At 38.0% G+C, this 26,853-nt stretch overlaps 1 protein-coding gene across 3 annotated transcripts; it reads right to left on the bottom strand.

Annotated features, from left to right (window-relative positions):
* Positions 1–487: 487 nt before the first annotated feature.
* Positions 488–25,204, bottom strand: LOC122642293 (3-oxoacyl-[acyl-carrier-protein] synthase, mitochondrial). Of its 3 annotated transcripts, none has more exons than XM_043835731.1 (14): positions 25,012–25,204; positions 24,668–24,897; positions 23,622–23,726; positions 23,455–23,526; positions 23,287–23,373; positions 22,640–22,791; positions 21,930–22,010; positions 19,840–19,873; positions 9,986–10,052; positions 9,816–9,892; positions 7,461–7,521; positions 7,293–7,375; positions 6,130–6,201; positions 488–1,119 (listed from the first exon to the last, which is right to left on the bottom strand). In XM_043835731.1, the coding sequence occupies exons 1-14, from the start codon at positions 25,133–25,135 to the stop codon at positions 955–957; spliced, it is 1,410 nt and encodes a 469-aa protein (XP_043691666.1). In that variant the 5' UTR covers positions 25,136–25,204; the 3' UTR covers positions 488–954. The 3 variants fall into 3 exon arrangements, with proteins under 3 accessions (XP_043691666.1, XP_043691668.1, XP_043691667.1); XM_043835733.1 differs by having other exon boundaries at positions 23,622–23,721; positions 25,012–25,150; XM_043835732.1 differs by having other exon boundaries at positions 24,668–24,933; positions 25,012–25,122.
* Positions 25,205–26,853: the final 1,649 nt, after the last annotated feature.

The following is a 26,853-nucleotide window of genomic DNA, read 5'->3' as shown; positions in this document are numbered from 1 at the left end:
AAGATGTTGCTGTTCCTCGATCGAAAACAAATCCAACCTGTTGAAGGTTCAACACGATTTTTTCAGGTAGGTGGCTAAAAGTACAATACATACAAACTTCAAGGCTAAAGCTCAACTTAGACTATTTTTGAACGCCCAAAACATCATGATCAAGATTTTTTTTTTTTGTTTTTTTTTTTGTGGGGGAAACAGATAATGGTTTCTTGAGAATTATTGAGCAGAATTGAAGTTGGGGTGGCAAATTCCACTATTCCAACCTGATTGACCCACAAACTACTAAGAGAGACGTAGTAATTGTATTTAAACAAATTTGTGTTTTCTAGTGAATATATCATTTCGTTGGGCTCCAAAACATAATTGCGTTAAAGTGCAACTGTAACATTACCCAGCTAGCTATCTCCTCAATCAGATCATGAAACAATTACTTTCCAATGCCTCTTGCTCCTCTCACTGCCTTCTGACCAAGGAGATAGTTATGACTAAGATATTAAATACCAGAAACGGTACAAGTATAAAGATTAAGAATTATCACTAGATTCCCATTTTCCATCACAAATGAATGATTTGTCAACATGTACTGTTTCTACATGAACAAACCCTTGCAACCAAAACTCCTAGCATATTCAGTGCCTTAAAATTATCTCTAGTATCAAAGATTCCTATCTTCTAGTGTAGAAAACCAAGTTTCAAGTCTTTTCACGTTTGTACACAACTTATCCTGAAATGGCTTTACAAGAGTCTTGTAATAGAGCTTTCAAAAGACAATTCTCAAAAGTGACAGGATCCGTTCCACTTCAATTGTTGATGTAAAGGGGTTCAAGGACCAATTTTGCTTTTCAGGACCCTTAGGTGCATCCAAGTACCATGTGGAATTTCCGAACTCAAAGGTTGTCTCCGTTTGCACTTGGAGTTGATTCCTCTTGCTTATCAATTTTCAGCAAAGATTGAAACCCACTATGGGGCAGCTGTGAACAGCAGGGATGCATTTGTTCCTCCAAATCCAAAGGAGTTCGAGAGTACTGCTCTTATTGGCATCTCTTTTGAGGAAGTCAAAGGCATGAAGCCATCAAGAAAAATGGAATCTGGATGGTTGAGATTCAGTGTTAGTGGTGCAATTCCCTGCCAACAAAAAATCAAGCACCCTATGATATGAGACTGTATGAAAGATGTAGATTCAGTTCTAATTCTACACCTATGAACAAGATGTGAACTCTCATCGCTACTAGCTAGCAAAATAAATGTAACAAATGTTCATATACGAGGAATGCTAGCAGAACAAACAAGTAGGAGCTACAACCTTTAACCTTTACGAACTGCCCCTTGCTAGCAGTACAAAAAAGTGGGAGCTACAACCTTTAACCTTTACAAACTGCCCCTTGCTAGCAGTACAAACAAGTAGGAGCTACAACCTTTAACCTTTAACCTTTACAAACTGCCCCTTGCTAGCAGTACAAACAAGTAGGAGCTACAACCTCTAACCTTTACGAACTGCCCCTCCCAGTTATTCGTAGGCATCACAATTTTCGTGTTTTATTTTCACATTTGAAAGCCCACATCTCAGGAGTGGCAGTTCAGAGTTTATAGCCCTACAAATTCATACTGCTAGCATACTCTACACATAATTAACCAGTAAATGTTTGAGTCGACACGCATCTAACAATGCTAGACCATCCGGAACTCAAAAGTCTAAACACATCTGTATGATTAAAACCTGTCTGATTCAAACAACTAGACTCTTTAAACATCATCCAAAAAGTTGAACCCAAATGTTTCTTCTATTGCCTTTGAATAGAATGTAACTGCAAAGCAAATGCTAATCAGAAATTGAAAATTTTCTCTTCTGCAGCTAGAACTGGAAGTATAAACAACAATAGACCGTGTACCAAAGAAGATTTTCATTCTGCTATTTCATGCCAACCACAACAAAAAATTCTATATCATGGTGGCTTCATAATGGAGAATGTATTCAAAGCATTGGGGCAGTAGCTAAGAAAGGGAGGTTCCCCAAGCAAGGAATTGCCTATGCAGACAAATATTTTTTTTTTTTAGTTACTGAGGGGGAGGGATGAGATTAGTAACAAAGATAAGGAAGTAAAACCACGAGAATAGAAGGAAATGACACCTTGTTAAGCGCTTACCAAACATGATTGATTATGCAAGATCTTTTTTTCCCCTTCCTGCAAAAAGATTAGGTTTAACTACCCCTATTTTACAAGTGACCTCCGTTTTTCTTAACATTTTCTACAAATTTGAATCAGGTGCCAGCAACCTTAAATCCCGATGCAGGCTTTAAGGGTTTCAACCGGGCAAATCAGTTTCTTAAATGTTGCCACGACTGTATTAAAGGATATCAGACTTAGATAGTGCCAAAGGCTAAGGTTTTCTTTGGTTGAAGTGTTTAGCATGATTTCTGTACCCTATTTCAGCTGAAGTAGAAATCCTGAAATAGGTGAGGAGCTGTTTAAAATTCGGAGGACTGAAATCACTTAAGCCAATTTCACCCTGAAGAGTTTTAGAATACATGTTTGCAATGACTCAAAGCATGGTCTTAATTGCTTTAAAAGCTCATATAAAACCCTAATGCCTTCTCACCCAATGCTTATAGAGAAAGAAGTTATACCAGATCGTTGGAAAAGTGCAGAGGTGAACGGAAAGGGAGAACCCCAAGGTACTCTCTCTCTCTCTCCTCCCCCCCCCCCCCAAACACACACACCAAGAAATACTCCCTTTACGACTTTCCCTCTCTTCCTCCCTTCCACTCTCTCTTCATGTATCTCTAAGTAACTGTCTCCCTCTCTATTTCTTTGTATCTCTTGCTGTTCTGAGATTAGAGTTTAATTTCTGTTGGTAAAATTGATTTGTCTCACCCCCTCTTCTTGTGTAAGTTGCCAATGGTTGTTGGAAGATCCCACCCTCTCCCTCTCTACTTCTCCATCTCTCATTTCATCCCCTTGACCGAGAATCCCCGAGTTGGTTAGGGTTTCCAACACCAAACCTTAGAACTCGAGAAAAAATGAGGAACACCTGTAAATGTCTTGCTTTACCTTCCTGACTCTGTAGAAGTTGGAAAATCAGTAAGAATTTCCTCTAATCTAGGAACCCCTGTAATTAACTCTCCCTTTGGTTTGATGAGATGAGGATTGTGAGGTAAATAATTTGGGTCGGGATAGAATCAGGCTGCCAGGAGTGCTGTTACGACTTGCATTATTAATCTTGGATAGAAAATTATTGCCACATTGAGTAACATTTGGGTGGGGTTAAACTGGAACAAAAGCCTTACCAATGGAATATGCTTCAAGATTCTGATCCTGGTGGTGTTTCCTTTCAAGAAGAGATGCTGAAGGTTGAAGAGGTATGGAGTAGGTGGAGTCAAGGAGGCTGTACAGATGGTGTTTAAGGTTAGCACAGAATTTAATTCTGCCTTCCTTGGAGAAAAGGAATGAGAGTCCCGACTGATTTTCCGAAAGAAAAGGATAAGGGTTAATAATTTTTGGTTGACAAGAGGATGGAGGCAGGTGGAAATTAAATATAGAGATGTGATGGACCTTCAACTGGAAGACCTCTGATAAAGGGTCAAATTCTAGAAATATTAAGAGAAGGCAGACCACCTGTGTTTTGCTTATTTCATGACAATTCTATCTTGAACAACAAAAGGTCTTGGCAAATTCCTGTCTTGAGACATTCTCGGGAATTGATCAGGGATGCATTATTTTCGGAGATCATGATTGGTTTATGTTGACATAGGCAATAATAGGACTCCATCAATTTCAGTAAAATTTGAAGACCCCTTTATTTCAGATGAATGGGTGCTTTTCCTTCCTGAAACTTCTGAGCAGAGTAAAATGGTTAACTTTCTGAAAAGAGAGAATTTTAGATTCTGGCAGAAAGGGAAATGGATATTGGGATGAAAATTTGATATTGCTATGTCATTAATGTAATTCTAGATGGCTAGAATACCAACTAGAACCAATAACCAGGATCTGCTACGGATTGGAGGAATCAGCTATGTCAAAATATGTGAGACTTTGAAATTAGGGTTAAGGTTAGATGGAATCTAGGTTTTGATTGGTAGGGTTAGGTTAAGTTGAAGAGAAGTCTTCCAATGAAGGTCCTGAGATGTTTTATGGAGGTTGAGTATGTAAACAAAGATGAATATTGAATTAGGATTTGGGTTTCTGGGTTTTGGAAAAGTAGAAGAAGAAGAGATCTAGGGTTTAGAGTTAGGGTTAAGGGCAGGAGTTCAGGTCGAGTTCTCCTAAGGGTGTAAGGGTTGTTCGATCCAAGTTTGGATGGATTCTAATGGCTGGATTGACCTGGACAGAATTCAGGGTATGGAGGAATGTTAGGGTTGGGTTTAGAGGATTAGGAGAAGAAGGGTTAAGGGATGGGGGTATGAACTTACTTGTTAGCTTAGGGATCCTTGTAGCAGAAAACCAGCAACTGAATTAAATCTTCAACTATCGGCTATGGCGGAATTGAACAACTTGAATACTTGAATGCTGATCTATGGAGAGAAAGGCAGTGAAGGCTATCTCAACCTGGGTATCTCACCCTCACAGCCTATCTTAGGACAGCGACAATTGCAAAAGCAAATTTCCTATTCATTCAATCGTGGGGGCTCAATTATAGCCTTATGGCTGGAAAAGAAAACAAACTCTAATTATGACTCAAAACATAACTAGGACTCATAACTGAACTAAGAATTCTAACTAGGACTTTTAACTAGGATTCAAACTTGCACTAGGAATCCCAATCAGGATTACAATGCAATAAAAGACTAACTAAAAAAATAACAAATTAAAAACCCTAACTTCAGCCCACGATTGCTGCTGGTGTAGGGATTCCCCTACACCTACCCGATGGCTACTCCTGCTGGTGTAGGGAAGAATCCCTACACCTGCGGCTGGTTTTAGACAGCCAATTTACATCAGTCATCTACAGAGAAAAATTGAGAGGCAGCATGGGTGTGCTAAAGGCATGAAACAGTTTACTAAGTTTAATGCTGGAAATGAAATGGTTGACATATCATTGGCAGATTTGGCTTACACAAACTCTCATAATCAAGATCCTTCACGCACAGAAGGCCTTTGGTAGATACTCTTACTGATCATTTTATGTAGTGACTGAGTTCTTGGTATCTCTACTAAATCTACCTGAATGGTAGAACAGCTACAACTGAGGACTGGGCACAGATTTATGTTGAAGTTAAATCTATTGAAGGAAGATGGAGAGAAGTCAAGTAGGGAGGTTTTTGGAGATGCCTCTAGGAGGAATGAGAAAATTGAAGGGAAGGTTCTCCAGTTTTGAAGGAGGATAGAGAAGAGTCTAAAAATGTCATAAGTGCTAAAAAAGAAGCATTTAAAGGCTCCAATCCGTATTGTGTGGGCCAATTTGTTCAAATGCTATAGTTAGACTTCTAAAACGAAATATCTTAAAGTTTTAGTGTCACATAATTCATTCTGCACATAACCCAAACAAAACTATTTCTCTTTCTAGAATCCATCCTGCTAGTAACCAAACGATTTCAATTTCTCATTTTCAAAATGATTTTGCATAAACAGAACAGAAATTGGAATTGAAATTGAAATCCAACCAAAGAGAGCCTAAACCTGGCAAGGAAAAAACAATGTGTTCCAAAAACATTAGCAAATTGAATCAGGTAAAAGTGTGGGGGGAGTACCAACTAAACCTCACAGAAGTTAAAAAGAAATAAGCTATTTCTATTTGATTTCTAATTGGGTTGTCCTATTAGCTAGATTCTTCTTTTCTTTTCTTTTTTCTGCTAGTGAATAATTTGTGCAGTCTGTGGATCTGACTTGAATGGAAAATTTATGAATAATCTGATTTCTAATGATAGAATTTTAGAATTTTTTTTCTATTTTGATTGTCACTCGATTCATTTAGTCTGTTCTTCGAAATAATCGAATTGAATTTATTTTTGCAAGGTCTTCTATTATTATTTCTAGAAATAGAACTATGTTGATAATCCATCTTTTTTTCCCCTAATAAGACCTTTAAAAACCAAATATTGACCAAGCTGCAATATATTTTCCTGTTCCACTATAATTTACTATGATGTTGAAAAGGGACATTTCTAACTACATTTGTAGCCTAAAGGAAAACCCTTACATGATACATAGCTAAAACTGCAAAGATTGCTTCCACAGCTCCAGCCGCCCCAAGGAGATGCCCTGTAGCACCCTGAAATGAAACTAACATGTAAAATGCAAGACCACAACAGCCATCTGTTAAATAATAAAGAAAAATAATATTATTGGAAGGATATTCTTGGTATAAAATTAAGACAACAAAAACTGACTGCTCAAGGAATACATGTTGACAGAGGTTCACATCCTGTGAAAAGAGAAGAATAAGACCTCTCTTTCTACAAGCCTATTACCTTTTCTCTTCATGGGAAGGGTATAGTTCATCTTTGAAAGTGCCTTCCACACCACCACTCCCAAGCGAGGATAAAGTAGGAGGGTTTGTGTCAACTTATCAGCCAGCATAGAAACCATTAGCCAAAGTGCCAAACCATTTTAACATGTATAGGGAACAGGAATGATGTAACTGAGTTGAGTACAGTTTATCTGATATCATTGGATGTATCGAATTCATGATGATCAAAAAGCATTCATTTGGGTTAGTATTAAGGCAGTCAGGAATGTATGATTTTAAGGAAAACAAGTTTTTGGAAACAGCCAAAGAGAGATTTCCATTTGTATAATAAGATTCCATAGTTCATCCATGACGAGAGAGAGGTCCTCTCTAGTTTTTGGAACAACTTAAGCTTGATATAAATGCTACGGACACAAGTTATGTGCAACACAAGTTCTTGGAATGGCTGGTATTGCCTGATACAGTAGGTCCCACCCTTGGTCAACTGTATCCTTGGGGCAAACAATCATTTAATGCTTGTGTTCCTAGCATTCCCTGAGCTTGATATTGATGGTTTCTCTCATTTTCCATCACAAACACAACCAAGAAGAAGTGATACATTCATAAGGTGAGAGTGTTCTCTTCGGATATTGGCCCACTGTCAAATCATTTCTCATAGAAAAGGAGGCCAAGGCTCCTCTACTAGGATTTCAGATTCTCTGTTTTCTTTAACAATTCTACTTCTGTGATTAACTTGTCTCAATACAAGTAAAACGTCTTAGGAAGTTGGCCAACACTTGAATCACATTTTTAAAGTAACAATGGCCAGGAGCCAGCTCCCTCTTTTGCAAAGCAAGGTATGAGTAGGAATGCAAAGTAGGAATCCAAATGTCAATAGAAGCAACAAGCTTTACCTTTGTAGAGGAAAAGGCCAAAGCACGTGAAGTTGAATCGTCAAAAAAAATGGATTTGATAGCTTTTGCTTCGACCATGTCACCTGCAGAAATGACATGTTTCAGTAACAAAATGAGCACAAGCAGGTCATTTCCAATAAATGCATTGGCTAAGGGTCCAAAAATTACCCAGGGGTGTTGACGTGGCATGCGCATTTACATAATCCACTTGATCAGGATGAAGACCAGACTGCAGGATATGAAAAAATAACTGATGTGAATCAAGAAGCTTAAGGTCAAAACTCAATGTGACTCGGGACCAAGAAGACCAAGGTTACATTATGCAAGCCCCATAACTTTCCATGAGGGCATACAACAATTGCAGCAATAGATATACTTTCTTAGGTTTTTATATATAACTTGAGTCCACACCAATACCAGTTTCCCTTGCTTTTCTATCATGAAACCATGAAGATTTTGATTGGTTGTTCCTTTTTAACTAAGTACATATATGTGGTGTCTTTATTCCCTGAAGTAGTCCAGGAGATTCCAATTAGCCTTTAAATAATTTCTACTCTGTCCCAATGGTCTCAGAGATTCAAATCATACTTCCATTTTTTGCTTAGCAAGTGTTTCAGGAGTTCGTATCTTTGTTTAATGAGTCAAATTAGAACAGAAGGCAGCTTGCAACCATATAAAGTCTATAAACCAGGGCTGCAAATGTAATTACAGAATATATTAAATACGATTAAATCAGTTTTCTCTAAGAGCTATTGCTTACATGAGTGGATTTCCACCCACTTTTTCTTGTTACGGGTTACTATGCATCCATTCGATTGGTTGAGGATTACCATGACACAGATACGTTCTCAAGAGATAGGTGTGTATTTTTCCCATCTATACCCAATTCTCTAAATCTAGAATGAGCATTGGTTTTCAGCACAGCCACCTGAGAAGGGCTTTCCACGCCAACCAAATATTTGCCACGTTTTGTGCTTTCCAAGGTCCTCTGCTCACATATCAAATTTCAGCGCAGACATAGTTTGTCAAGTACTCAAGTGGCCTAATAGAGCTCTCAAAGATCAGGACAATGGAAGAGTGCACAATAGTGGTCAAAGTACCAGTCAGTGTGCATGGACATTTACAGATGCATGCCACTACACAGGAGGGTATTCAATTGAATTAGGCCCTGAAAAGTGACATCTGGAAAATGCCTCTCTGGAAACAGGGGTAAGGCTGCGTACATTTGACTCTCCCCAGACCCTGCTAAACGCAGGAGCCTTGCGCACTAGGTATGGCCTTTTAGACCCTGAAAAGTGACATGTGATTAATCCAGACCATGTCCTCTCTAGCCAACAGTCGAAATAGCCACATCACTCGTCCATGTGGCACAATTACAGTGGGCAGCACAGGATCCCCTTCCTAAGTGGGCAGGCAAAGAACCTTCTGCCTTCTGGAACTAGTTATAATGGTGTTGAATTCAAGAACTCTAAATTCCAGTTCATCTATTACTGCTGCTTCTGGTTCTACATCACTGATTTGACTCTATTTTTCTTACACCATAGATTATTTCCCCTTTAGACTTTTTCCTCATTTCCGTTGGTTCATAACTTGAGATCATACTCTAGGGATCCTACCACTTATGATGGAGTACCATAAATCCCAAACTTAAGTATCTTCTCTAAAAAATTTCATTTGAAACCTCTTAAATTTCTGTAGCCAACTATTCGTTGCTTTCAATTTATCCATCTGGTTTTGCTTAAACTCAAGACTTCATTTTTCTACTGACATACTGGTACTTGTGTAGCTTCTTGCTGGCTGAAATTCTATGAATTTCTTAATTCAGTCTGATTTGTTAAAGTTTATCATCCCTTCATTTCTGCCGCTTAAAGAAAAGTCTAAAAGAAGTCAACATTACCATTACCACAGCAGTCAGAATGATACCGTACAATCATATATTGTCAGAGAGGGAGCAAATGATTAATGCAATAGCTTGGAAGCATCCACACAATTAATGACTAACTTAATTGTTCTCACCTTTACACTGGCTACTGCTACTTTATCCCAAGAAGATGCAATATAATTATATTCTTCTTTCACAAACAAAACATTCTTTTGATTAAATATAGTTCTCACATTTAACAATAAATAGAAGAAATTAATTAATACACTGTTATAATGGCACAAAATGAAACAAACTACAATGCACGAGTAACCCTGCGTAATAGTATAAAGGCTGCACAATTAGTGTGAACCCAAATATTCCATCCCACCATGACAAAATCAGACCAAATCCTGGCCATCCATTAGTAAAACAAGTAGAGTGAGTTCTTTTTCCCCGACCATCAAAAGGAATAAGATAGGCCAGATGGTCAACATCTGATCAAATCTAATTTGGAAAGGATATGTCCCAACTGAGAACTATCCAATTATCATTTGCACTACCCAGCATGTGTGGCAGTACCATTTTGATAAATAAATAACATCTTTGGGGTTCAGGGCCAGCAGGGAGGAACCAGTTCAGAGTCAAGCATATCAGCTTACCTGCTTTAGTGCACGTGTCATGGCCAAGATAGCTCCTTTCCCATCACTGTGTGGCTGAGTAATGTGATGTGCATCACCTGAAGATGTTAAGATCATACAAAAAAACCATCAAATCAATTGAGAAACTAAAGCAGCAATACAACCATTTGCCATAAAAGGGGGGAAAATACCTGACATCCCATAACCACGAATCTCGGCATAAATTTTTGCACCTCGCTTTTGTGCATGCTCAAGTTCCTTCATTCACAAATAAACACTTATCACGAAAACCTGTGACAACAGCAATAGCCTTGACTTCTAAATACATAAACACCCAAAACTGAACCTGACATTCATTGAGGATAGACAAGTTGGGAACAAGAAAAAATTAGGATAGAACATGGCACAACAATCTATTGAAAGCATAATATTAAGGGAAAATTACCAGATTAGGCAACATTGGGTTTTGGTTTACAGATTTAACCACTCCCTGTTTAGTTTAATGGAATTAGACAGATCCAGTTTGAGTATTACAAAAATAACCAAAACAGTATCCACCCTCACCGGCATATATTTATTTGGCATTTTTATCCCTTTCCTGATCCTCCCCTCGATCACACCATGTCCGGCGACCTAGCCCCTTCCCTTTGGTGTAAGTTCGCAATCCACTCTCTTCAAACCGCATTTCCTTCTCACCACTCTCTTCCCTGATTCCCTCCCATCCTCTATGCAATGAGAAGCATACTAGAATCTACCCCTAATTTGTCAAAATCGGAACACCACCGCTGCTCCAGAATCCCCAACGATGGGGTGGGAACCTGAGGCCACCGACTGGTGGAGACCCCTGTTTTCATTCAATTGGACACCCATATCTACCGTCTGACTATGGGGTTTGCAGGCAGACGAACTTGCCGTCCCCCTCTCCTGATAAAAATCCTGCAGGCAACACCTCTCTTCTCCTCGGACGACTTGCCGTCTCCTTCTAACCCCTGCGGATTTGAAGAATAAGAAGAGTAAACTTAAAAAAGGAATGCAAACCCAGTAATAGAACCTCCTCCTGGCGACTTGGACACCAGCGTTGTTTGTGGATGATGGCAGGGCAGCCGCTGCTCCCGAATCCAATATGCTTAACCACTTGTAAGCTTGTAGCGATTTCTCCGCCTACATTAATGACATTTTCGGAGTTGCAGAGGATGATTTGCCTTCCATCACCACTAGAAAATCTCGAACCAGCCGTAAAAACATAAGGTCTCCCGTCTCGCATTTCTTTCCCCGCTCCAAATTAGAGATCCAACCACAAACAATTCAGAACCGAACCGTCATCTATTATTCTTGCATAGAAACTATTGAAAATTCAAAAATCAGATCATGGGATCAATCTAAATAGCAGCTTAGAGCTGTTCTTTCCATTTCGAGAGAGAGAGAGAGAATACTCACCGACTCACGGATGTGGACTGTCTAGCGGAAATTGCTGCAGGTTTTTGGTGCAAGAGAAGCACTAGAAGAGGAGTTTCATTCAACAATAAAAATTAAATTTAGAAGTATGCGGGGCCGAGGGTAGGGGAGGGATGGGGCGTTGCAGACTTGCGCGAGGTGATTTCAGGGAAGAGTGATCGGAGAAGGAGGATGTAGAGGGTAGTTTGGGGGGTAAAAATGGTAAAATATATTTAGATGGAGTGAAGGTTACTATTTTGGCTAAACAATGACTGGCTAGTTTAGTAAGAAGAAACTCAAATGTAGATAATCATGTAATTTTCCCTAATATTAATGGTTTGTCTGGTGAAAAAATGAGATCTCTAATCACATGGAAGTCAACCAGAACAACTCATCAACCTACAATCAAGATAAATAGAAGACTTGCTGGATTTTGGAACTTATGATTGACATTCAGAAGAGAAATTGGATGAAATAGATGGATATCTACCATGTCAACCCAAACATTAAGATTAGTCATATGCTGTTTCCTAATGGAAGTTATAATGCCCAAAGAAAAATTGTAAGAACTAAGAAAACAGGAATTAAATGCTTATCCAAGAAGCAGTGAAATTCAACCAAAATCCTCGGGGAAACAGTTAAAGGCGCCAACATCTGAAAACTTTGATGTTTCGGCTGTCTCTAAGAAAGGGAATGTTTTGAAAGAAAGAGATAGGCCAGGAGCTGTGTAACAACTAACAAGGACATACTTATTTTTCATTTTGTAGCTTGTCAGGAGCTGAAATGCATGTCCATGCTACTGGATACTCCATGCACTCTATGCATCTCTTTTCTTTATATGGAAAACAACTAAAAGAATGACCCGGGAAGGAGAGAGAGAGAGAGAGAGAGTGTGTGTGTGTGTATGTGTGTGTGTGTGTGTGTGTGTGATGAGGTTTAAATCCACCTAAGAATAGGTTTCAGAAAACCAACCACAAGCAAGAATTATAGACACAAGACAAGTTCAGATTTTAATGTAAATATATATCAACAGATCAGATATGCAACCCAAATTCTGGTTAAAGATAAACTTAACAATAGAGAACAGAACATCAAGAACATATGCTAATCCAACGGGTGGATTAATAACAACAGACCAAAGATTCTGATCTGACTCGAAGTCTGGTCGAACACTATTCTTGAGGGAGAGAACATTAGGCCAAAATCTCAGTCTAATCCAAAAGGTTGGATGTGGAGATTCAGTAGTCTCCCACTGTATGGAGGAATTCCAAAACTTAAGAATAGCAGTAGATATCCATTCTAAAAATTAATGTGTGGTAAGAAACAGTCGTCTAACAGTGTAGTAGAAGTAAGAAACAGTAAGTGAGAATGAAATTGAAGTCAAAAAGTTTGTTGGAATCAAACCATCAATCAATGTTTGAATATAGCACAGAATACTTCCTTGAAATCAGGCTGTGTTGTTGTTGTTGTTGTTGTACTTACTTGAAATCAGATTTGCAGAAAAAGAAGAATAAGAATAAGAAAGATGTAACCAATAACATTACCACCACTGGTTTCGGTTGGAATCACCACCAACCACTTGTTGACACACCACAACAAGACGGATGAATCACAACTGTAATAGAGCTTCATCATCACAGAACTCAGAATAGCCATAGCTGTTTGAATGAACAAATCATGGGCTGTAGCCCCCTTTAATGTTTTATTTATTAAAGAGAATAATGGAACTAAACAAGGAATAAACAAATTTTAAAAAAAAAAAAAAAAACAAAGCAAAACAGAATAGGAAACCCCTTTGGCCAACAGCCTCTTTTGGAGTATCCCTACCACTTAAAAAACTTAAAGAGATAGTGTCTCGACTACTTAAAACACTTGAGGAGATAGGATAGACTTCCAACAAAGTGGAACTCTAGTACAACTAGTACAAGTACCTAATTAATGCAACAAGAAGCAAATAGAATACTAAAAAGTGTCCCGAAGGGAGACTGGTTGCTGGTCCATAACTGACTAAATATTGGGAGAACCGAGCTCATGACTGAGTCAACTCAGTAACTCAGTTAGTTACTAAGTTGACTCGGGCTCTAAATCTCCTATGGTACTTAAGGGTGTCAATTTGGAACAGAAACTGACCGCATAAAACCATACTGTTGCAAATTCAGTACGGTACAGTGAGAAAACGGTATTGGTCGTGGTACGGTATCAGTTTCTAAGATGAAACCGTTCGGTATGTACCGATACCGTACCAAATGGCATATATTGTACCGAATGACATATACTGTATCGAATAACGTAACGAACAGAGGGTAAATTTGTAAATTTTCTATTATAACTAAACACGCACAAGTGCAAAACAAACTAGAAAGTGAAAACCCTAATCTCCCATTCTCGAATTCTCCCTTTCGGCCTTCTCTAATTCTCTCAACTCTCAAGTTCTCTGCAGCTGATGGCAAGGTTCGAGAACTCGCGAGATCTCGCCAGATCTCGCCAAGTTTCTCGGATTTTTGAAATCTCAAGACGAGATTGCCTGCGAGTCTCAAAAGTGCAATATCTCGGCGAGCGAGATCTCGGTTGGATCTCGGTTTCAACCCATTATTTTAACCCACCTACCACTTAAATACCTTACCTAATTGGACAAAACTCGACATATCTCGGCGAGATCTCGGATCTCGGGTCCAGATCTTGGGTTGACCCAAAGTTGAGGCTTCGAGTTGAAAAAAAAAAAATGCACCAACTCGGCGAGATCTCGACTCGTCTCGGTTTTCCAAGAGTCGAGTTGGCACCGAGACCCGAGTTTTAGTACCTTGGCTGATGGGTGACGGCGGTGCTTCTGCCTTCTGGCCTTCTGCAATCCATTCATCGGTTTCATCCTCTTGCTTTGCGTGAATAGAACACTTCTATTTCAACACCAAGATGAAGGGTACGATGTTTAATCGCTCACCAGTAAACAGTACGACAAGACAAGGAAAACCACAAGAGAGCTTTTCCTCTATTATGGAACTTATATGCAGAGTAAATTTTTCAGTTAATATTTAAGAATTCCATGGATTAATCTGTTTCTTTAATACAGCCAGCTTGGCGTAGCAGATTTCTAATGCCATCAACCCATTTCTGTTTGTCGACCTTGCTCTTGTACCTGAACTCTAGAAGACCCTGTACCGTTTTTATACCGAATTCATACCGGTTTCTATACTGAATATATACCATACCAAGTCAGTACGGTATCGGTATTAAAAATACACATCTTATCCGGTATGGTACGGTATCTGGTATCTGGTATCTGGTATATGTACCGTACCAGATTATCGATACCGTACCGATTGACACCCTTAATGGTACTTCTTTGAGTATCTTTATCTGCATCAACTTAAAAGGACGTAATACCTGAGCCATGTTCCACGAGTTCTGCAAGCTGAAAAGCTCTACATCAACTTAAAGAAGTGCTCCTTTACGTTACCTAAGATCATATTCTTTGGGTTTTATTGTGTCTTCAAGACGTGTTGAGGCTGATCTGGAGAAAGTCAAGAGCATCCTTGACTGTCCGGTTCCCAAAAAACTCACAGAAGTCAGAAGCTTCCATGGCCTTGCATCATTTTATTATCAAAAACTTCAGTTCTATCATGGCTCCTATTACTGCGTGGGACTGGTTGCTGGTCCATACTGACCCAAAACTGGGTGAACTGAGCATAGTTGTCAAGGCAACAAGGTGACCCAAGAGGATGGAGGGGTGTCAAAGCGCTTAGGCGAAGGCGCCCGCCTGCCTGGGCAACCAAGGCGCCCAGGTGTTATTTTTTATTTCCCCCCCTTTTCTAACATTATTTAGTATGCTACAATGTACACCTTATATCATCAAAAAACAACATTAAACCACATCAAATCATCAAAAACCAACATTAAGTCCCATCAAGTCATCAAAAATCAATATTAAGCAACATCAAGTCATCAAAAATAAAAATAGAACTAGAAGACAGCAAACTTAAAGAAACAAGCTATTTGAAGTTTGAAACAATCAAAACATACATTTGGTTTAAATTGTTCTTGGAATTGGTCATAGTCTTGGTATACCTAGTCTCACATTTGGTTTATATTGTTCTTAGAAAATTTGATCTTATTTAAAAGTGATTAAATTGCTCCCAATTTAGAGAAATGTTCTTGTTGTCTTAGAAGTTCGACTGATCAAATGATTTTATTTTTACATGAGACTTTTTGTAATAGGTAGAGGACCAAACCAGCTTTCCAACTAATCCAAAATTGCTTAAATCAGATTTATATTGAAGAAGTTATATTCTTGTCAAACCTTATTTGGTGTTGTGCACAAATGTTGTCAAAATCATTTTGAATGAAAATATTTTTAGACATCAAAACAATTGAATATTTTACTGCTCTTTTGGTTTTTAGCACTGTTTTACCATATTAAAATTTATGGAATTTTTAGATTTGAGAAAAACCCCAACAATAGGAAGTTGAAAATTCCACCTACTGCCAAAAATATAGTTTTTATTCTATAGAACCCGGGGGGGGTTGACTTTTATCCTTTTGGAATTTTATTTTTTAACTATTTTTATTGGATACAAATAGCGAGCATTTGCTTATTTATGAATAATATCTTAAGTAAATGAAATAAGCATTTACTTAAATGATATTTGGCATAAAGCATAGGACTAGATTAGCATCTTGGATCATTGAATGTTCAACAGGTAAGAGTCTAGAATTGATATATGTTATGAGGAGAAGGATTAACATAGCATGTATTCAAGAAACTAGATGGAAGGGTAAAAAGCTAAGGAGTTGGACGACTTTAAGCTTTGGTATACAAAGGATAAAAGTAATAGAAGTGGATTGGGCATAGTAGTAGATAAAGATTTAAAGAATGATGTGGTAGATGTTAAAAGATTCGAAGATAGGATTATATCCATCAAGCTTGTACTGAAGAAAGAGGTTGCCAATATAATTAGCGCTTACATACCTCAAGTAGGATTGGATGCAAGCAGTAAGTTACAATTTTGGGAACACATTGATGGATTAGTGCAAGGTTTTCGTCAAGGAGAAAGGATTATTATAGGGGGTGACCTGAATGGACATGTTGGGAAAGAATGTAGAGGTTATGGAGGTGTACATGGAGGATACGGTTCTGGACAGAACTGAGGAGGGGATCTCGATTTAGATTTTGTTGTGGCTTATGAGTTATCCATTGTAAACACTTACTTTGAAAAGAGAGAGGAGCATTGCCTTCAAAAGTGGATATCATAGTAATCAAATAGATTTCTTCCTAACTAGAAGGTCCGATAGATTGTTATGTAAGAACTGTAAGGTTATAGCAGGGGAGAGCCTAACCACACAACATAGATTAGTGGTCATGGATAAGGTGGTGGAGCTTAAAAGGAGATACTTTGAAATCATTTACTAGTGAAGTGGTTAAACAAAGAAAGTGGGACTTTAAGGAAGACACTAATACGATGTGAAATGAGATGTGTATTAAGAAGGTTGCTAAATATGTCCTAGGCGAATCGAAAGGAAAACGTCATTCCTCTAAAGCGACTTAATGGTGGGATGATAAGGTTCAAACAGCCATTAAGATTAAGAAAACTAGTTTTAAGACATGGCAAAAGATTAAGGAGTATGTAGAGGATCTATAAAGGTATAAATTTGCCAAAAATGAAGCTAAGAAGATGGTGGTAAAAGAAAGGGATGAAGAAATATGAAAATCTGTGTAACAATCTGGGCACAAAGAAAGGGAAAAAAGCTCTTTATAAGATAGCTATAGTGAGGGAAAGGAAGAGTAGAGATCTTAACCATGTTAGATGTAATAAAAGTGAAGATGGTAAAGTACTAATAAGGGATGAGGACATTAAGAAGAGATAAGGTTATTTTTGCAGCCTACTAAATGAAGACGCTTCAAGTAATAGTGTTCCGGAAGATTGAATTATCCATCAAGACACACATGTCGTAGATATATACGAAAAATTAGGGTGGCTGAAGTAAAAGAAGCTGTAAGGAGGATGAAAGTAGGCAAGGCACAAGGCCCAAATGAGATCCCAATAAAAATATGGAAGAGCTTAGGAATTTGTGCTTTATCTTGGCTAACCAAGTTGTTCAATAAGAATATGAGCACAAGGAAAAGCCAGATGAATGGAGAAGAAGCATCGTGGTTCCGATTTATAAAAATAAAGGTGATCTTCAGAGCTGCAATACTTATAGAGGCATAAAACTAATGAGTTATACTATGAAATTATGGGAGAGGGTTATTGAAACCCACTTGAGACAAGAAACTAGTATTATGGAGAACCAGTTTGGTTTTATGCCAGGAAGATCCACGACGGAAGCTATTTACCTAATTAGGAGACTTATGGAACGATTTAGAGAGTGCAAGAAGGATCTCCATATCGTCTTTATTGACCTAGAAAAAGCTCATGTCAGACTCCCTAGAGAGTTAATCTGACAAGTACTAGAGAAGAGAAGTGTTTCAAGTAAATACGTGAACGTAATTAAAAATATGTATGATGCTGCGGTGGCAAGTATAAGAACTGTAGGGGCCCAAGGTAGTGGATTCCCAATTACAATTGGGTTACATCAAGAATTAGCTTTAAGCCCTTATTTGTTTGCCCTTATAATGGATGATTTAACCAGAGACATTCAAGATGAGGTTCCTTGGTGTATGCTTTTTGCTGGCGATATTGTTTTGGTGGATGAGAGAAACCCAGTGATTAACGCCAAGTAAGAGTTATGGAAATCAACCATGGAATCAAAAGGTTTTAAGATATAAGTAGAACGAAGACAGAGTATATGATGTATAACTTTGGTTACACTAGGATGGATAATGAGGTGGTGAAAATTGACGAGAGGGAAATCCGCAAAGTAATTATTTTAGGTATCTTGGCTCAATCATAAATAAAGAAGCTGATATAGAGGATAATGTTTCACAGAGAATTAAAATAAGTTGGATGAAGTGGAGAGGTGCATCCGGAGTGGTGTGATCGGCGTATTCCTTTAAAACTTAAAAAGGGAAAATTTTATAGGATAGTCATACGACTGGCTATGATGTATGGTGCGAAATGTTATACAGTTAAGAAGCATCATATAGATAAACTCAATGTAGCAGAAATGAGGATGTTCAGATGGACGAGTGGCAAAACTAGGAAGGATAAAGTAAGGAATGATCATATTAAAGCTGATTTGGGAATAACTCAATACATGATAAGCTACGAGAAAGTCGTTTGAGGTGGCATGGCTATGTTCAACGGAAGCCTTTGGATGCACCAGTACGGTGGAGTGATTTGATTCAGATTTAAGGAACTAAAAGAGCTAAGGGCAGACTTAAAATGACCTTAGGAGAAGAGGTAAGGAAAGGCATACATAGCTTAGACCTTGTATCAAGCATGACCTCGAATATAGCTGGTTGGAGGGCTATGACCTATGTAGTCGACTCCATTCAGTTGGGATAAGGCTGAGTTGTTGTTGTTGTATAGTTAGCATAACTAAGGGCCAAACTTGGTTCAATATCACTAAGGCAACAATTGCCTAGATCCCACAAAATCCATCTGGACACCTAGGCAATGCTTTGACAATTATGGAACTGAGTTCATGACTGAGTCAACTCAGCTGAGTTACTGAGTTGACTCAAGTTCTTTTACTCCTTTGAGTACCTTTGATCTGCATCAGGGAGATTCCCCACAGAAAGAAAACATATTATATGCAGTGGCATGACGAGGAAACAAAATATAATCGCACCTAGGTGATTGCACATGGGAACTTGGGAAGAACTTGAATATTATTCACATATATAGACGTGCTCATTTGGCAAGTATTTAGGATTTTATGTATTGGACACTGAACCACTGACACATGCCCATCTCCTTGCCTACTCAACTGAGGAATAAAATAGCTTTATTTTTCGGGATTCAATAATATCCATGCAGTGTGAAACCTTCTGCCACTTTATTATGTTTTCTACAAATACTCTAAGATGATGTATATTATTGCTCATAAATAATCTAGGGAGTTCACAGTATTTTTCTTAAAAGGCATCCTCTAAGAAGCAAAGTCCTAAGATTAAAGAAGTAGAAATTTGGATTTCGACTCCATAAGACACCACTTTTTTTTTCTTTTTCTTTTTTTTTTGGGGGGCGTGTCATCTTTCTCTTAAACTTGTGAAGAGAGCTTCAATTATTTCAAGAAAAAATTGATACACATGAATGGTGTCATCCTCCACACATTTTCTGGAAAATGAAATACCACTAAAACTTATACACAAAATTAAAACCTAATATTCATATAATCCCTCATAGTTAAATGTCAATAGTTCCTGAATGCCTCCAGTCTAAACTGACAATTCAATTAAAATTGAAGGACAAATTAGAAGATATATGGCTTCCCAATTGATGAAAGAGTAAAGAAAGCATATCTGTTTGTGCAATACTAATATGAAAATGATATAAACAAAGCATATCTGATTGTGCAATGCTAATACGAAAATGATATAAACACCTTACAGACAAGTTAAAATTTGCTGCGACACTCAACTTTGAAGACATAACAAAGAAGACAAATGGCTCAGATTCAATTTTCATAGAAGGCCCTGACTAAATTACTCAATGAAAAGCACGTCATGACTCACCTCCAACACCATAACACCAGCTCCTTCACCTATCCTGTAATGTTAATGTGTTAAATGGGACATTCAAACCAACAAATATCAAAATGAAGAAAATATAATACAAAATTTGATAACCTTTTTTCTCTTCTTTTCTTTTCTTTTTTTTTGGGGGGGGGGGGTGGAATGGGGAGGGGGGAGGGGGTGCAAGTGGATTTGGAACTGAGTTCCAACTACCCCAAATCAAATAGCTCATTTAGGGCTGATATATGAATTTCAAACCCTTGGAATTGGAATTTAAAAACAAAATCTAAGAGGATGCTTTTTGAAACGCCTTAGAAATATCACAAATCAAACACACTAATCCTAAACCGAACTTGCTAATTCTCTCAAAGAGCTCATATTAGTATATTAACTTCTTTTCAAACTTCAAAGACAATAGTTAACATGGAACTCAATCCCGACAGTGTTGGTTAGGGATAGTTTGTTGATGCACCAAACATATCAACACAAACTATTAACTTATTTATTTCATTTACTTGAGATATTATTCATAAATAAGAAACTACCCCCTATTTCAATCCAATAACAATAATTTAAAAAACTAAATTCCAAAAGGATAAAAAATCAACCCCCAGTTCAAGAACAAAAATTGGATTTTTGGCGCAAGGACAAACTTTCAACCTTCAAATGCTGGGCTTTTTCTAATGCTTAAATATGATTTAGATTGAAGGAGTTATGCTCCAGTCAAACCTTACTTGGTGTGCGCGAATGCTGTTTAAATCGCCCTGAATGGAAATAAACTTTTAGACATCAAAACAAAAGATTATTTTGCCGATCTTTTGGTTTTTAACAATGCTTTATTATATTAAGATTTATGGAATTTTTAAATTTGAGAAAAAGACCAGCATTTTAAAGTTGAAAGTTTCACCTACCGCCGAAAATCCAATTTTTATTCCTGAACTGGGGGTTGATTTTTATCCTTTTGGAATTTAGTTTTTTAACTATTTTTATTGGATTCAAATAGGGGGCATTTGCTTATTTATGAATAATATTTTAAGTAAATGAAATAACAAATAAAAAAAACATTAATAAATATGTGCCGAACCAGTTTCGAGCCCAGGTTTCGTCAAGTTTCAATGGGGATAATTGAACTTATATAGGTGGTTAACCCAGGTTCAAATTGAAACTTGCGAAATATCCGAATTTAAGTCGAAACCAGGTACAAAGTGGTATTGCAGGTAGGTTTCGTCTCGGTAAGAAACCGAGCCCTTGAACCATGCTCCAATTAAACTAAATCAAAATAATTTTCATCAAAGAGGTTGAAATGACAGAAAACGTCGGTGACAAAAATGAAACCTGTACAATAATGAATGCTCCAGACATATCATTGGTGTGATGGAGCAAAATAACAGATGCTCAAGACAAAGCAATGGGGCTCATTAATTACTTAAAATGATCAAAATTCTCTCAGGAGTCAGCAAGTTTATGGATGTCCAATGGTACAAGATTAGGATTATGCGACTCAAAGAAGGGCTCGGATTCAATTCTGTGTATCATGACTATTTTATAGGTGCATGGCTTGAAATTTTTGGCTTAATGAATGCTAATCAAATTCCAAATTCATAAAATCCCTTAAAAATCCAACAATGAATTTCAAATACGCTCCTCCAATAATGCACCCAAATGAAAGATTTCTCAAATTTATGAATTTCAAATCCACAAGTCTGAACCCATAGACCAAATCCACGTCTTCACACGCATCCTTGAAGATAATGAGGACGGATCTCTGTTCTTGAACATGAATTGAGGCATGTGGTCACCATATGATAGATTCAACTCCAACAATAAATGAGACTACCTAAGTGACATCTAAGACAAACAAATCAATATGTAAGGATTTTTTGAACATCTCTCTCCCATCCAAAGGGGAGAATAAAAAAGTAAAACCAAATGGCTGAGTTCATCTGATTTTGTTGATTTTCTCTTCTTTCAATCACTTAGGAGCAACAAATTCACTATTGGTTCCAATCCACCACATGTATATATAGTTATGGCTAAGGTTGATAAAAGTGAACTCTCTCTAGATTTTTCAAATAAAGGCTAATTCTTACACAAATCCATCTCTGTCACAATCAAAGGGCCGTGATGCTTCATTTGGGGAAGAGTTATATGAGGTAGTCAAAGCCCTTGTCCTGCATATGAGACAAACATTTCATTTATTAAAAACCAGACGAAATTAGTACCCCAAAAAAAATCACAATCATGATAAAATAAGAATGCCATGGGAAAAGAACTAGCTAAGCATGATGTATCCTTGAATTTAGCACATTACCATAGTTATATCATGAGCATAAAAATAGTTCAGCAACAAAAAAAAAAGGGTTCTGTTGTCTATCTTCCTCAATGACTGAGGTGTGTACGGGTTTCAGAGATGGTTTTCTTTGAAAAGCGTCTCATACTCTCGTGTTCTTCCCTCCATGTTAGGTTTTATTCTCAGAACTCTCTTCATTTTTACTGTTTAGAGTTGATTTGGGAAAGAAGATAGGTGATGAGAGAACTTCTTCACCCATTTGTTCAAAAATGTAATAGAAATTATTTACACATGGGTAGTTACCAAACAGTTTCTCATTCTATATTCTTTTATGTCTAGTAGCTACCAAACAGTTTTTCATTTTTTTTCAAAAATAATTTTTATTAATGACTTTTCTTAAATAGGCCATAATGAAAATGAATAGTGATACCGAAGAGGCCCTAAAGTAGGATCATTTCTGCAGCAGAAACTCTCAAAGGCATCAGACCAGATGAAATTGATGGTAATTACCTACAAAATCCTGCTATTGATAAAGCATCAATGCTAGACTCTGTTCCTCCAGCTACCACAACATCAGCATCTCCAAACTGGATCATTCTTGCAGCATCACCGATAGAATGCGCACCAGTAGCACAAGCTGTTACTGCAGCATGGTTTGGTCCCTAGAATCATACTTTAGACTTTGCAACAATTACTTAATACTGGAAATAACATATTGAAGAGCTAAAATATTGAAAACATGTGGTGATCCCAGATTTGTTGAAGAATATGTGATGTAAACCATATTCAGCCCTTTATTTGAGAACTCGTTGATCCTACTGTTCAATTGGCAGGTCAAATCATTTAGGAGGCACAATCCTAACTCCACACTAACCTGACACAACTAACCTACTTCACTGATGGACCTTATCTAATTTAATCATCTCTTTTTCTTCCCCATATTTCTTCTTTACATTTGGAGTAGAAATTCAAGGGGATAAATACATCATGCTCAAAAATCATGAGCAATTTGACTATTCAAGGGAAGTCAACAGATATGAGCAATAAAAGAGATGAACACCAATTGATAACACTGCTCAATAAGTTCGCAAGTGTGAACCACCAATAAACTCATTGACATATTTACTATCATAAAGCATCTCATGTAATTCAGGCACCTGGAATCCGTATTTGATGCTCACATGACCTGCTGCCATGTTGATCAATATCCGTGGGACAAAAAATGGACTGAGCCATCGTAAACGCTGCAATGGAAAAGAAAAATAAAATCATATTACATTATTGGCAGAACTACATGTCATATGCCGCAATTAAGACCAACCAACCTTCTCGCAGATCATCTGTGCCGCATCTAAAATGTCACTAATGCTTCCAATACCCCCACCAATGGAAACGCCCTGGTGATCTTTACATTAGCAATGTAAAAGGTACAGAGATCACTGAACAGCTCTAAAGACATTATCATGTAATTATCAAACAAGTGAACGCTCACCGTCCGTTCTCTCTTATCATGTTCAGCTGGAAACCAATTTGCATCTTTAAGAGCTTCATCAGTGGAACACAGTGCATAGCCTATGAACCTTGCAATGGGTCTATCCTGAGTAAGGAGGGAAAAGAAGCTTGTAGAAACATAAAATATAATAATCAGAAATTACAGACCTAATAAAACCAATAACATAGGTCAAGAAAGAAAATGTGTACTACCAGTCCAAATCCAAACAGAAGTTCCAATCACAATTGTGGCACCAATTGGAAGTTCCAATCACAATTGTGGCACCAATTGCATCCCAAAATTGAGCATTTAGGGGACAGCACAGAATCAAAATTTAATCAGCTGTAAGGAACACTATTGCTAACAAATGTGTACTACCAGTCCAAATCCAAACAGAAGTTCCAATCACAATTGTGGCACCAATTGCATCCCAAAATTGAGCATTTAGGGGACAGCACAGAATCAAAATTTAATCAGCTGTAAGGGAACACTATTGCTGACAAATGTGTTTGCATAAAGCTGAAGGGATGCATAAGGAAAATGCAGATAAACACCTAGGAAACACAAGCTCAATGTACACGAGATTTGTTTCCCAAGTGGAATAAACATTGTTGCCTCCTTCCATTTGTTAATTACAGCTCACTTTCCATGACAAAGTCTGTACAACTCCTTCGCCATTTTCCATACAACTCTAATTCTGCATTTCTAATCTTTTATGGGTCATTTCCAATGTTTTCTTGGAGTATGTCCAAAAATCTCCACACTTGAAATGGTGAGCATAAGACTCGCTAAAAACAACTTTAGAACTCCTCTGATAATAAATAGAGAGGCCTGATGAATGGGAGTATGGGACTGATGAAAGAAGTAAGATGATAGGTTGAGTACCAATGAAGTAAGTTCTGCGGATCCAGGTGCACGGATTATGTGGAGAGAAAAACGACCTTTCTTAATAAAGGTTTAATATTGAGTACTAAATCAGACACATTAAACTGAGCAGTAAAAAAGGTATTATGCTACAACACATGAATTAGGAAAAAATAAGTAACCTTGGAATTTTGCCACAAGTCCTCGTTAAATTCACCCGGCTTGGTTCCACAAGGCACAACAGCAGCAATTTTGGATGGCAACTGATCAAACGTATGAACCTGCATTTCCCTATCGAACCCATTCATCTTAAGATCTTCGGGCGACAGCGCCCTAATTCCACAATCACCCTGTACAAGTCGCTTCCATGTAGTTTCCACTCCGCAGCCCAAAGGTGTAACCATTCCTAACCCTGCAAATTATTTTCTAAATTCACATACAACTCGAACTAATAACATCAAATTTTGGTTCAGTGCCAGAACCGGCCCGGAGATTGGGGAGGATGAGAAGAGGTACTAAGGATTACCAGTAACAACAACTCTTCGTTGCGGAACAATAGGAGGAGGTCCAAAATTTTGAGATGCAGACGAGAAGCATCGATCGATGTGGAAACGAGAGCGGATCAATCGAAACAATGAAGTCGTCGCCATGGCTTCGACGACCCACGGTGGTCGAACTCCGAGCGTAGCACTGTCTCATACAGTCATATTCGCGTACACCGTTGCCGCTCGGCTTTTAGAACTTTAGAAGTGGGAAGTGGACATAAATTGATTAAATTTCGGTAGAGGTCCCTCGAGTTTCTGAAAATTACACCAGTGGATTAGGGCCGAGGACGGCTAGGGGTGTCAATCGGTCCGGTTCTGGGCTACCGGTCCAGATCCTTAGTAGTTCCAGCTCTAAGGTGTTAAGACTGTAATCGGGCCAATAAACTTACCGGATCCAAATCTAAGACCTAGAACCGTTACTTAATGAGTGGTCCGGTTCCAGTTCCTAATTGGTTTCAAACATTATTGAGCCCAAAACAAGGACAATGAAAGTTTCTCCAGGAAAACGAAAGCTTTATCTTGTAAAGCTCCAAGTAAAGACATTGATGCATATATAAATAAGAAGACAATTTAAGAGATCATTATTTTCCTTTTCAAACTCAACTCATATACAAATGACTAAAAGAGCAACAAAAGAGTGCCACTTAAAAGTCCCAAGCAATGTAATGTTGTTAAAAGGTGAGGGTTTAAAGCCTTTTAGGGTTTCAGGTTTCTAATTTCTCATTCGATTTGTTTACATATCATTCAATTCCAACAGTTCTGGTGCTACCAGGTCCTTAATGGGTTATTGGTTCTGGAACCGCTGGGAGACCCGGACCAAGAGTATATTACTAGGACCAAACCCGTCCCAATAAGCTATTGGGTGGTCCAATTATGGTTCCTATCGGTCCAGATAGGTTCCGGTTTCCAGTTTTGGTCCTAAATTGACACCCCTAGCCGAGGTACCCATCTGGTGGTCTTCTGTTCTTAGGGAGAATTATCAAACGCAACCTAAGCAAGAGGCATATGAGGAGCACACCAATGAGATGCGACAAAACGGTATTGTACATAGGAGGGCAACGATATCATTTTACATGAAGAGTAAAAGAGATAAGACACAAAAGGGAAACCTTTTATACCCTGCCATTTTGGCCCTTTGTTACCAAGCCTTGAGTTATCTCCTCTCTCAACCAGAGTCTCGAGGTCTTATATATGATATGAAGATGCACAATCAAACTACCCAAGTTACTCATTTATTATTTGCAAGTGACTATTTATTCTTTTCTAAGGTGATTCCAAGAAATACACAATCTACAAGGATGCCTTAATCTTTTTTACCAAATAAGTGGACAACACATTAATTGCAATTAATCCTCGTTAACCTTTAGCCCCAATACCTTACCCAAATTCAAACGGTGGTTTTAAAAAATACTCAAGATGCCATATGGTGACGGCCCTAAAGAATACCTCGGACTCCCCACGAAGTTTAGGATATCTAAGGCCAACTTATTTATAGAGATCAATGAAAATACCTCTCGAAGGGTGCAAGGGTGGAAGCAACATCTATTGGCTTATGTGATGAAACAGGTGCTTTTGAAATCAGTGGTCATACCAATGAATACGTTCACAGCCTCACACTTAAATTAACGGCATCTCACCACTCCAAACTAAGAAGGGCAACATCTCATGTTTACTAGGGGAAAGGAAGATAAGAATAATATATGTTGGATCTCTTGGAAATGTCTTTGTCGTTCAAAGGAAAGAGGGGGTTGGGCTCTTGTGACCTAACCATACAGAACCGGGCTCTATTGGGAAAGCTAACTTGGAGGTTTTGGCAATCACCT

Source organism: Telopea speciosissima, chromosome 10 (assembly GCF_018873765.1).
Source record: "Telopea speciosissima isolate NSW1024214 ecotype Mountain lineage chromosome 10, Tspe_v1, whole genome shotgun sequence".
Classification (NCBI taxonomy): Eukaryota; Viridiplantae; Streptophyta; class Magnoliopsida; order Proteales; family Proteaceae; genus Telopea; species Telopea speciosissima.
Note: the sequence above shows the minus strand (reverse complement) of the source record. Positions and strands in the feature narration are given on the sequence as shown.